Genomic DNA, 13,838 nt, shown 5'->3' on the forward strand with positions numbered 1-13,838 from the left:
TAGATGGTTGGACTTTTTAAGAGACCTATCATATAATCGCCGATATGAAGTTATGTTCTTTTGAAGTTCTGCTGTTCTTTTGCTCACTCAAGGCAGTAATTTCTGGGCGCGTTTCCTACAAAGAGAGCATATTGAAGTAAAGAATATTGTTTTTTTTTTTTGTTGGTTTAATACTCTAAGGCTATTTTTGGTAGAGATGATGTTCTTTTGAAGTTTCTGCTGTTCTTTTGTTCACTCAAGGCAGTAATTTCTATCGGCGTTTCCTACGAAGGGGGCGTGGTGAAGTAAGGAATATTGACGTTTTTGTTTGTTTGTTTGTTTGCTTGATGCTCCAAGGCTATTTTTGGTAGAGTAGTGGATGCTCTTTTGAAGTTTTTGTTCTTTTGTTCACTCATGGCAGTAATTTCTGTGGGCGTTCTTTTGTTGGTTTAATACTCTAGTCTCTAGATGTTGGTTTTTGTTTTTTTTTTGTTGGTTTAATATTCTAATGCTATTTTGGTAGAGATGATGACTTTTGAATCTTATTTATAATGAGATGCCTCTTGTTTGGTTGGAGTTTTCAAAGAAGAGAGATAGAAAAGTTGTATTTCCATGGGAATATGATTATCACATTTCATAGAAAAGTCTTTCCCATGAGAAATATGGAAAAGTTACTTTCCCATGAGGCGGAATCACTCTATCTTTATTTTTTTTCCAAAATAGCCCTTCAACATTAAAAAAGCATTAAATACCTAATTTTTATTAAGGATATAATAGAAATTACACATAACTTTTTCAGAAAAATGGATGGTCAACCAAACATAAGCACTCTGAAAATCTATCACTTTCCCATGATTAACCAAACATGCCAAAAGTACTTTTTCAGGCCTTTTTTTTTTCTAGAAATATGCTTTTCAGGAATCATAATCTCAGGAGGAAAAATACTTTCCACGAACTAAATGAGCCCTTAGAGGATTAAGGATATAGGGGATTTATTCTTATTTATTATTGGGATAAGCAGCAAGTTGTCAGGCATAAGTTTATCCCATTTATTCGCCACACTCTCATAATTACCGCCGTGCCAAGTATATTTTATGCCTAAGGTTTCATTGTACAAGTTCATATCCGGTATAACTTGGTTTAAATGCCCTTCCTTATCCCATCAATTATTAGAGAAAATGATCAATTTCAACCTTATATAAATTTAAAACGTTACTGATATAATATTAATATATCATAATATCATGTATAATATAACATAATATCATAGTATAATATTCTAATATATGAATATATTATATAATATTATTGTATTATAGAAAAATCTCAACAGGGACTTCTACTCGACTCATCAGCCACGTCAGATGCTGCATAGGCTCTTTTTTGCCTCTTTTTTTGTTTTTTTAAACTTAAATACCATTCTAAAAATTTAAATTTATATAAATATTTTTTAAAAAATTATATTTATTTCTGTATCCTCATAATATATTATTTTTTTAAATACTCCTAATATAATTTCTAACCCCGTTAATAAAAACTATATTCATTTTAATTAAAAATAAAATAAAAATCTAAAATTATTTTTTATCCTCCATCACCATTGTCTTATAAATGTTTTTTTTTGCACATCTATCCATCTAAGAGTATTTTAGTTATTTTAACTTGAAACTATTGATTCTTTAATAGATTAGATGACGTAGGTACATATGCAAAAAAATAAAAAAAAATAAAATAGCAAAATAAATATTTTTTGAGGATACATATGTAAATATTAATTTTAAAAGGTATTTATACAAAATTTGTTTTTTTTTTTTTTTAACGGCTTCTAATGATGGGGATTCGGGGATGAGGCAAATCCATTATTATTAGCCATGAAGAGGAGGAATGATGTCACTGGATCACAACTGCTTGAGTTCGCGTGTTAGAAGAAGAAATTATCGAGTGGACCCAGGCCACCGTCGATCTAGAGCTAATAATTTCAATGGAGGCTCCCGAATCGGAATGGATGCATGCACCTTCTCCCCCTTAAGCGTCGGACATATCGCGGGTACCTTCGCCATTCTAGTCCGGCCAATATATATTTATATCGGCAGAAGGCACTTCTATTCTTTATAGATAAAAACCATCTGAATCCTTTCTCCAGCAATCCTCTTCCCCACGACGCCGGGATTCAAGCCATAGATCCCGGCCACCCACCTTCAAATAGTCTCCTTCGGCGCCGTATAGGTCCGATCGCGCCGACGGTTCTCTGGGGTGCAGCTCTCCGTGTCCATGTATCACGGCGGGCATCGAGGGGTCCGTCCGGCCACCGCGCACGGCGGTTCTGCACGCGTCTTCACATCGTGAAAAGGTCAAATTTCCACGCATGATGGTTGCCCTCTCCTTCTTTAGTCTTTTTATTATTTTTATTTTTTTTAAAATAAAGCATAAAGGATACCTAATTATTATTATGGTTTTTTTATAAATATCCTTCTAAAAAATTCAAATTTGCTTTGATATCTTTTTAACATTTATATTTATTCATGTATCCTCATAAAACACTGTTTTTGCACAAATACCTCTAATATAATGATTTTTTATAAAAACTATATATACTTTAATTAAAAATAAAATAAATTTTTGTACAAATATCTCTTATAATTTTTTTTTTTTTTGCACATCTACTGATTAAAGATATTTTTTGCTATTTTAATTTGAAATCATTAATTGTTAAATAGTGTTAGATGATATGGATATATATATATATATGTAAAAATATAAAAAAAGGAAAAGAATAGAAAAATAGATGTTTTCTAGGAGTGTGTGTATATGTAAACATCAATTTTTTAAAAAATGTTAATACAAAATTTAATATTTAAAGGAGTATTCAAGAAAAAAATTATTATTATTTTTTAGGTAGCAAGATTACTTAATTATTCAAAGAAAAACTCAACCCGTCACGATCTGCTAGCATCAATACCAGTCGAGAAATAGCGATTCAAGAGGGCTATTAGACCTGGCTGATGTGAGTTATGAAGGGGTTTTATTTTTATGGTTCTGCATGGATCTAAATCTAATGGCCTTAATCTCCACCAATAAATATAAATCGATACGGGTAATTAAGATAATCTCTGCTATTTTACCTTTAATCCCTGCAGGGAAAGAGGAATGTACCGTGGCCATTTTAATTCTGCTCTTTCATTTGTTTGTGTATACATAGTCTTAAAAAAAAAAAAAGATCGTATAAAATTAGAAGTGGAATCCTCATGTGTGGATGGTGTTTCCGTCAAAAGCAAATCATCCACCATGTGAAAAGGTAAAAAAAAGCTTATGTTGCCAAGAATCGAACAACAAAAATGATCAAGGGATAGGGGCTATATTCCACCCAAATGATGGAATAATTTTTATTCCTTTCCACTTTTTAGTCTAATCACAAAGGGGAAGGATGATTTTATATCTGTGATTGAATTCAAAACTACCGCAGCATCCAATATATTTTATTTTCTGTACTTATTCCTCTCAATAAAATGACCCGTGGAATTTTTTTTTTTGGTTGGTGAACAACCTTCTTTTCTTTATAATACAACATGCAAGCCTTCAAAATCTATTCCATCTACCAAATATTATTTAAGTTTTAACCACTTGCTGTCATTTTTTATTTTTGTTCTTATAACTTAATAAAATTCTGTGGAAAGATCGAGGTGGAACTGTGGAAGATAGCAACTCTCTATAAGATATTTGGCCGACCGGTCTTATTCTAATCGGGGGCCCACGCACCGATAAAGTGGACGCTTTCTCGGTGGCTATTCCAAAGATTGCCAAAATTAAAAGAAAAGACACAGGAGGCGCGGTTTTGGTCTACCCGATCCACCGTTCACGTCGTGTGTCACGCTCTGTCCAAGTAAAATCAACGCATTTAATTGTGTATATATTCGATATTAAAATATTAGGATGCGTCATCCATGACGATCGAACCAAAGATCAGGTGAGCGGTCTAAAATACCATCATCCAAGCTAACCAATATAGAAATCCGTCCGCTTTGGATTTTTTTTTTTCTTCCAGAGCGGATGGCTGATACTCGAGGACGGATCTTTAAACTACAGTCATGCTCCCATAACTGCAATAAAACTTTTACCAAAATTATTATAATTAATTTTTTATAAAAATTATAATTTTTTTTTACATCGGCTGCTTACACTGCTTTCACGTGAGCACAGCCAGCTGCATCACTAGCAATAAGGCTACACAAAGCAAAAAAAAAAAAAAAAAAACATAAGACAGTTAGGTCCAGAGAACACCTTCCGTCGTCTAGTTCGCCTTCCGAAGGACATGCCTGATCTAGAAGAGGGTGCTATGCCTCCTCCGGCCTCTTCTCGTAGGCGCTCAATTAACGCGGCTGAATTTCTCTCTAGAATAATATAGCCTGCCTCCAGAGCATGTCTTGCATAGAAGGGCCTCATGGTCTCTAATCATAAATACTACTTCCGCACCATCACCACCGGTGGGGAAGCTCCCATCAAAATTTACCTTAAGATAATAGAAGGTAGGGGCTCTTAAGAAACAAGAACAAATCTAGGCATATGATTTTAGTTGTCCATAAAATTTATAAAATTAATTATATATTTATATATTGTATCATAAAGATTATGTTATAATAAAATAAAAAATTCTAAATTTCTCTTGTGCTTCCGAGCTTTTGCCGGTTGGTGTTTCGTGTACTGCAGGGGACCATGTCAGGGTCACGAGCGTTGGACAAATGCCACCGAACGCGCCGTCGGTGTCACGCCACCAGACAGAGGACAAATGCCCCTCGCCGGGGGTGTAGATCTTTTTGTGTAACTATAAAGGGACACAACCCCGAGAGTACCATGGCGTCCACAAAGTGCCTTTGATGCACCTTTGTGCTGCCCGTGGAACCGCGAAAGGTTGCCGTCAGAAACGATAGCCGCAGAGGCCCGTTATGCCTCATCCTCTGGCCGAAGCATTCGACCATTCTTGGCTATCCTACCTCGGTTTCTTTTATCTTACCTATAACTCCGTGCTGGCCGTTTACCGATCGATCGATAACCCATGGATGGTGGCCTTCGTCGTGGGGTCGTACGTTGATCTCACGTCCCTCTTCTATTTCCTTCGTGCGCTCGAGCGGACGTCGGAAAACTCGCCCAAAAGGAGGCTGCTGAAGGCGGTGGTGTGGTCCCTTGCAGCGCTGCTCACGGCCATGTTTTCATACAAAGTCGCAGCCATCATGCCATGGGCTGTTAAGCTGATAGTTTGGGCCATGGCGGCCACCACGACCCTCGCCGGATTTTACGCCTTCTTTATCTATAGCGACAAGAGTTCCAAATCATCATAAAGGCTCTCCTTTGGTTCCTCTTGGAATATTTTTCTGTCAACCTACGAATATATGATGCTGCCCATTTACGTATGCTTGATGAGTATTTACTGTTTTTTAAAAAAATTATGTAAAATATCTATTGTACCACTAAAATTTTATCCTATTTTATCTAAAAATTTAAGACTATTTTTGCAAAAAAAAATCTTAATCTTCAACTGCTAGAAAAATGAATTTTGCATATCTAAATTTTCCTTTTTTCATTAAAGAGTCTATGATAATTCTATATGAAAATTTAGTGCTGTGGAGGCACATGAGAGGAGATGCAAAGATACAACCCATTAGTACAAAGAATAAAAAAATATAAGGAAGATTTTTTGCAAAAAAAAACAGGATGGATCATGCGTGAGTTTTACGTGCGCCATGTTACGTTATTGTGCTAAATAGCGTGAGATAGTGCGTGTGTTTCACGCATTGATGCTGGACCAAAACGATGAACTTGTTTTCAAGTAGGGTAAAAAAGACAGCGAACCTGTATGATTGTAGGTGGACCTACTGATCTATTATCCCATGATTTTCTTCATGGCAATTCAGATAAACTAAACCAAATAAGTATATGTATATCTATAAAAACTGGCAAACAAAATATCTAGCAAATGAACATACAGATGAGTTCTAGAATCCTATAATGTTAATTTTCTGTGATTGGCCAGAAAAGATGCCATTATAACATTAATCTTGTACGATTGGTCAGAAATGATGCCATCCAACCAACTGCATCATCGGTTTCCAGAAACCTCAAATATGAATAATGAACGTAGCAAACACCAGGAATCTAGAAAAAGAAGAGGAAGTCTGATTTCAGTAGACAATAGATTATAAAGCCATCTAATAATTATCTAAAAATCTTTCTCCAGAAAAGTCATAGATTGCCAAGAACCCTCTGAAGAAATACTATAGAGGAATTTATGAGTTTATGTAATTTTTTTTAGCAAAATCAATTAAGTACTCTGTGTTAAATTTTGAAATATATATTTATTCCGTACCAAATAGATATGATAAGCAATATAATAAACGAATACGGCTTCAGAGAATCTTGTATTCAAATAAAATCTTTTGTTAATAATCTGAAAAAAATCTAAATATAAAGAAAACAATATCAAGAAATCCACAATTGGGGCTTCACTTTCACCTCTGTCGCTCGAATTCCACCGAAGGCTAGGCCCACCCTGTCCAACCTTCCAACCACGTCTCCATCGAAGAGTGTAGAAAACGGTGGAGGACAAATTTAGATAAAGAAAATTGGTTTGGCGAAGGAGACCCGAGGAAAATCCAGCCAGATGAATTAGAATTGTCAACGTTATTGTCCATGTTAGCTAACCTGTCTCACACATTAGATTAGTACATATTTTATTCATTTAAGTTTCAAAGATATATGAAATTGTATGAATGATAGATGGAAAAAATACCATGAAGTTGTTTGTCATTTACATAGAAAAAAACTTATAATTTTTTTTTCTAAAATTTACGTTTATTATATTTTCTACAATTTGCAAAACCTACATTTACACCCAATTATATTAACCGCATTAGTGAAACTAGAGGATACATATTTTCTTATGTTTTTCGGTAGTTGTTACATTACTTAAGGTTATTTTAGTCATTTTTGAAATTTTTTCTGATATGATATTTAGGTCTAAATTAAGTTATGGCTCAACGTGTTGGAGTTGAGTGTATATAATTTATCTCTGGTTTTAGAAAAAAATTTATAATTTACTTTAAAAAATGAAAAGATTCTTGGTGGCATGATTGTAAGGTGGGTTGTTGCGGTCCAATCAACCGTGGTTTCTCTTCAATTCAGAAACGAAGTTTTCACTTAGGTCTACCAACCATTCATGGCGGGCTTTAAGTTATGGCTCAACGTGTTGGAGTTGAGTGTATATAATTTATCTCTGGTTTTAGAAAAAAATTTATAATTTACTTTAAAAAATGAAAAGATTCTTGGTGGCATGATTGTAAGGTGGGTTGTTGCGGTCCAATCAACCGTGGTTTCTCTTCAATTCAGAAACGAAGTTTTCACTTAGGTCTACCAACCATTCATGGCGGGCTTTGAGATTTGAAAGCTGCTTTCTCATCATATGTTTTAGTTCACTACTTCAATTATGGTTTCGAAAACATAAACGGGAGCCCATTAAGCATGGTAGCAAGCTAAAGTTAGGAATGAAGTTTCCAGTTTGCAGTGGCACCAATCTTGACATTAAGCCCTTTGTTTCATAACATACAAGACCTTAACAATTTATTTTTAATATGATGAATACTGTAAGGCCCAATCCTGGTACCCAAGAAAGCTAAGCATAGTGAGTGTTGTTGCCAAAATCCAACCTAATTGAGCTCGGTGGGCTTGGTGGGCTGGCGCCAAAATCGGCCTTGACGAGATGAGGTGGATTAGTTGAAATGGTGAGCGACAATTGGCTTCTAGTTTTCACGGACTGGTAGGTCAACTTGGAGCGAAGAATCTGATGTACATACAGGAAAAAGAAATACGGAAGGTTGTTGGATTTGATTTGAAGGGGAATTCTCCAATGCCTAAGTCAAGTTGAGCTTTGGTAGAATAGTAGAGATTCGAGAGTGCGAGCTAAGTAGGATGGAGCAAGAGAAAAAAAGCGTACCTAAAAGTCTTTTGAGTCCGATATATATATATATAAGAAGGAGGTTATAGAGCTATTTTCCAATAAACGGGCACGATGTAACCGTCGGATGTGCAATAACTGTCTGGATATGTGAGACAAGTTATAACCATCCTGCAACATATCTCATAAGTGTACGAGGCTACAACCGCTCTCCTTAATAGGCTTTAATTGCCCTCAACGCACCTTGATTTACGGATGCATGCACTCCATGATTGGTCGGTCGATGGGATACATGGCATTGTATTATTGGTCGGCCAGTTTGGTGGGTAATGGTTGCAAGCGAGCAAATTCGAGGCACATTACTTACCCCCACTTTGAGTCCAATTTTTTTTTTTTTTTTTGGCTCAGACTAAGAAAGTAGCCAAATTAGTTGAGAGGTGCACCTATTTGATTTGGGCCAGGTTCGAAAATTTCTAGAAACAACATTTAATGTCCGTTGGTCTTCTCGAGGTGACAACAAATTTGGCTGATTTTCACCGCATCGATTGGATTTCTTGAGGTGACATGAAAGGGCAATCCAGACAATCATACATAAGGTTGCAAATAGGTCGAGTTGTCCTATGACCCAATCCGACTTGACCTGCTTAAATTTGGTCCGATTTATTTTAAAGAACTCGTAGGGCCAGATCGAATTTTAAAATTGGACCTATTTTATTTTTCGGATCAGGTTTGGATTTACTAAATCTAAATCGACTTATTTGATTTTTGGGGCAATTCTGGGTTTCCTACCCTACGACCCGAACCCTGTACACCGTTAGGGTCCACAGGGGTGCTTAAGAATCTTTAACTCTTTATTTTTCTAATCTCTTTTTATGTTTGAGGATGACAGGAATGGACGAGATTTTCTTTTGTGTACCGTCGAATGGCATGAATTTTATATTAAAGCTTAGATTGGTTATATTAAATAGGAACATTATGCTCCCAAGAAGGAAGTTTAGACTAATGAAGGCACAATAGAGTATAATTTTGTCATATGGAAGAAGATCGGCTCATGATGAATTCTTTGCAGCTATTGAACTCTATCATGTATCATTATCAAAACTATATTCCTCATCTTAGCCCATGTATGCTTTTATAGTAGTATTATATATGGACCTGACCGAACCCAAATAACCCGTTGGATCAGAAATTTTAGGTGTGGACCCAATCTAATACAATATTCTATTGGGGTGGGTCTAGGTCCAATATTAAGACCCAAATAAGAGACTGAGTTGAGTCAAGGTCACTCATGACTTAGTTCGACTAGACCTATTGCACCCCTAATCATATAGGGTTGATTGCCGAGATGGCATATGGTAGCTGTTACGGGGGAACTAAGCCGCCATGCTCCACGTGACCGGCACGCGCGCCCATGAAGACTACGGCTGTCCTTTGATCCAGCAATCCGACCCCGAGTCGGACATCTTCGGCTCCACAGCCCGACCTCGAGTCGGCTGTCCTTTGATCCAGCAATCCGACCCCGAGTCGGACATCTTCGGCTCCACAGCCCGACCTCGAGTCGGCTGCCCTTCGATCCAGCAGTCCGGCCCCGAGTCGGACATCTTCGGCTTCGCAGCCCGACCCCGAGTCGGCTGCCCCTTAATCTAGCAATCCGACCCCAAGTCGGATATCCTCAGCACCGCAGCCCGACCCCGAGTCGGCTGCCCCCTGATCCAGCACTCCGACCCCGAGTCGGAGATCTCTTGATAACGACAGGCTGCTTCCCAGAGGCACGCCGAGGCCTCCTGCTCCACTACTCCCTGCAACGGCTGTATCTGATGCTGTTCCACGATCTCCTGTATCAGCCGTACAAAGCGGAACTCCACTACGCCCTGTCATGGCCGTACCCAGCGCTGCTCCACGATGCCCTGTAACGGCCATGTCAGTGGCCACTCCATCGCGCCCCACGACGACAAACCCCCCTGAGAGATCCCCCAGCCAGGTATATATGCGGCTGGGGGGAGAAGGGGGGGGTAAGCAATATCTTCCAGAGCACTCTCTTGCTTGCTATTATCATTTCTCCTCCTCCTCCAATCTCCTCTGACTTGATCGTCGGAGGGCCCCCACTACCCCAGTGGTGGTGCGAGGCTTGCTTGCAGGTTTCCCGGTGGAAGGTGGAGCGTAACCAACACCAACCAAGACAACTCAGACGGAACCCCGTTCACACCGCTGTGTCAATCGTTCTCGGTTTGGACCACCAGCAACAGTTGGCGCTAGAAGGAGGGCCTGATCTCAGAGCGATCGTAATGGCACGGCGAGGTGGTCGTGGAGCTTCCAATGCCTCCGGTCGCGGGGCCTCTCGCGCCTCCGGCTGGGAGGCCGCTGCGTCTCCAACACATTCTCAGCAACACTCAACCGTTCCACCCCCGATTCAGATGGTCGAAGCCGCTCAGTTCGACCAGTTAGCCCAGCAGGTCCGCACCCTCGCGGAGGCAGTGCAGAACCTGCAGGGTGTGATGTCTCGGGCGCCGCAGCGGGCCCAGGAGCCGCTGCTCCCTGAGCGCTCACCTGTCCTCCTTAACCCGCGCTCCTTCCTCTCCTATGGGGAGGAGCGCCGACGCGAGGAAGATTCTCGAGCACGGTCCATTCTGCCGGGACCGTCCCATCGAAGCTGCGCGGGGCACAAGAGGCGGGCCCGGGCGCGTTCCCAGACCCCCCAGTCCTCAAGGAACCCGCGCTCCAGTCGGTCCCCCTCTCGGTGCTCCTTGTCTCCCACCCACCGGTCGCGCTCCCTGGACCGGCGGGTGGACGATCTCCACCGACAACTCCAGGTCCTGAAGGGCCACTCTAAAGATCCCTTCGCCGACTTGGAGATCTCCTCCCAACCGGCGCTTGCCTCGAGGATCCTGCGGACCCCAAATCCGCCGGAATTCAAAATGCCGGCGATCGAGCCCTATGACGGGGCGGCGGACCCGCGGGATCACGTGGAGAGTTTCAGGACTCTTATGCTCCTCCATGGAGCATCAGATCCCCTCCTCTGCAAGGCCTTCCCGGCGACCCTCCGTGGCCCAGCCAGGGCGTGGTTCGCCGGCCTGGAGGCTGACTCTATCCAGTCCTTTGACCAGTTTACTCGCCTCTTCATCAGCCATTTCGCCGTCAGTAGCCGGCGGCGATTGGTTTTCGACTCCCTCTTTGATGTCCGGCAAAACGAGGGAGAAAGCCTGCGGGATTACCTTACCCGCTTCAACAAGGCTACATTGGAGGTCCGGAACCTGAGCCAGGAGGTGGCTCTCTCAGCCCTGAAGCGTGGCTTCCGGAAGGGCAGACTCACCTTCTCCCTGGACAAACGCCTGCCGCGGAGCTTCCCGGAGCTGTTGTCTCGGGCGAACCAGTATGCAGACGCCGAGGAGGCAGCCGCCCACCGGAACAAGGAGGCCGCCGAGGCCCCTCTAAAGCTCGGGAAGAAAAGGCGAAAAGAGGCACCCCAGAGGAGGAGCCCGACGCCTCAACATCGGCGCAGAAGCCCGTCACCGGCAAGGAACCACGGCGCCCCACGCCCTCGTTCTCCGCACCGACGCTTCAACCGGTACACCCCACTCCTGGCCCCCCGGGCCCAGATCCTTATGGAGGTCAAGGGGCGGGAGAACCTCCCGGTCCCGAGGCAGATGAAGAAAATCCCTGGGAGGAGGCCCTCTCGAGCGTACTGTGAGTACCACCGAGACCACGGCCACGACACCGAAGACTGCTTCCAGCTTCGGGACGAGATCGAGGCTCTCATCCGCCGAGGGCGTCTCGGTCGATATGTAAACGACCGACGTCCCCCCGCAGACCCGCGCCCGGCCGACCCGGCCCCTCAGGAGCCTCGGGAGCAGAATCGACCCGTCGCGGGCGTGATCCACACCATCACTGGGGGCTGCTCTCGGCCTGTGAGGAACGCAGGGGGCTCGGTGGAAGCATCAGGGGTGGCCGTCGCGAAGAGGCAGCGGGTCGGAAATGTAATCACTTTTTGTGATGAGGATGTAAAGGGGTTCAGACCCCCCATGATGATGCCATGGTGATCTCCCTCACTATGGCAAACTATGATGTAAGGCGTGTTCTTGTGGATAGTGGAAGCTCAGCTGATATTTTGTTTTACGAGGCCTTCCAAAAGATGAGCTTGTCCCGACAGGTGTTGCACAAAACATCCACCCCGCTCATAGGATTCACTGGAGACGCTATCTCGGCCGAAGGTGTCGTTGAGCTGCCTGTGACTGCGGGCGTTGCACCCGCAGAAGCCACGGTGCGGCTCGGGTTCTTGGTCGTCCGTGTTCCCTCGGCCTACAACGCTATCCTCAGACGACCCGGACTGAACGCCCTTCGCGCGGTAGTCTCTACATACCATTTGCTTATGCGGTTCCCCACGGCGGCCGGGATTGGAGAGGTCCGAGGTGACCAACCGACCGCACGGCAATGTTTCCTAGCAACTCTCAAAGGGAAGAAGCCCGTGGAGGCCCTAAGCGTCGAGTCCCTTGACGCCAGAGACGAGGTGGCTTTGCGGCACAGGGAGCCGGCCGAGGGTGTGATCGAAGTTCCCCTTGAGGAGGGTCGCCCGGACCGTACGGTCCGGGTCGGTGCCAACCTCGACTCGGAAGCTCGGCTCAGGTTAGTGGAATTCCTCCGAGCCAATGCTGATGTATTCGCCTGGTCGGCGGCCGATGTACCCGGGATCGACCCGGAGGTCATTTCTCACGCCCTCAACGTCGACCCGACCCACCGACCAGTAAAGCAGAAGAAGAGACACTGTGCCCCGGATCGGATCCGGATGGTCGACCAGGAGGTAGACAAACTCTTGGATGCAGGCTTCATAAGGGAGGTGAGCTACCCCGAGTGGCTGGCAAACGTCGTACTTGTCCGGAAGGCGAGCGGGAAGTGGAGGATGTGCGTCGACTACACCGACCTGAACAAGGCGTGCCCCAAGGATAGCTTTCCGCTTCCACGGATAGACCAACTGGTCGACGCGACTTCCGGCTATCAGCTGCTGTCTTTCATGGACGCCTTCTCCGGCTACAACCAAATAATGATGGCTCCACAGGACGAGGAGAAAACTGCCTTTATAACAGACCGGGGGCTGTACTGTTACAAGGTAATGCCCTTTGGTCTGAAGAATGCTGGCGCCACTTACCAGCGCCTCGTCAACAAAATCTTCAAAGGGCAAATCGGCCGGAACATGGAGGTGTACGTGGACGATATGCTGGTGAAGAGCCGCCATGCCGACCAGCACATCGCGGATCTGGAGGAGACTTTTGCCACCCTGCGGAAGTTTCGCATGAAGCTGAACCCAGCGAAGTGCGCCTTTGGCGCTTCGGCCGGGAGGTTCCTCGATTTCATTGTCAACCAGCGGGGGATCGAAGCCAACCCTGACAAAATCAAGGCCATCCAAGATATGTCCCCTCCGACCAAAGTGAAGGAGGTTCAGGAGCTCGCTGGAAGGGTCGCCGCGCTCGAACGATTTGTGGCAAAATCGGCCGAACGCTGCCAACCGTTCTTCAAGGTGTTGAAGCGTCCGAAAGACTTCCTTTGGACGGCCGAATGTCAAGTGGCATTCGACCAACTCAAGGAGTACTTGGCGTCTCCTCCCCTGCTGTCCAAGCCGCGAGAGGGGGAGATGCTCTACCTCTATCTGGCGGTCTCCCCAACCGCAGTCAGCGCAGTACTGGTTCGGGAAGAGGCAAAGCTCCAGAAGCCTGTGTACTACATCAGCCGGGTCCTACGGGATGCCGAGACGCGGTATGCGAAGGCGGAAAAGATCGCCTTCGCGCTGCTCACTGCGGCCAGGAGGCTTCGCCCCTATTTCCAGGCTCATCCTGTCACCCTCTTGACCGATCAACCACTGCGGCAGATCCTCAGCAATCCTGAGAATGCGGGACGGCTGGTGAAGTGGGCAGTAGAACTTGGTGAG

General features: G+C 44.0%; 1 protein-coding gene across 1 annotated transcript; it reads left to right on the forward strand.

Moving 5' to 3' along the window:
• Nucleotides 1-1,860: 1,860 nt before the first annotated feature.
• On the forward strand, nucleotides 1,861-11,958 carry LOC149753568 (uncharacterized). The gene is made up of 2 exons (XM_089923568.1): nucleotides 1,861-2,026; nucleotides 2,123-11,958. Exon 2 carries the CDS (start codon nucleotides 10,207-10,209, stop codon nucleotides 11,956-11,958), a length of 1,752 nt encoding a protein of 583 aa, XP_089779694.1. The 5' UTR covers nucleotides 1,861-2,026; nucleotides 2,123-10,206.
• The last annotated feature ends 1,880 nt before the right edge of the window (nucleotides 11,959-13,838 follow it).

This window comes from Phoenix dactylifera, chromosome 5 (assembly GCF_051530095.1).
Source record: "Phoenix dactylifera cultivar Ajwa chromosome 5, Ajwa_hap1_PhDact_Kaust_v1.1, whole genome shotgun sequence".
NCBI classification, from domain to species: domain Eukaryota; kingdom Viridiplantae; phylum Streptophyta; class Magnoliopsida; order Arecales; family Arecaceae; genus Phoenix; species Phoenix dactylifera.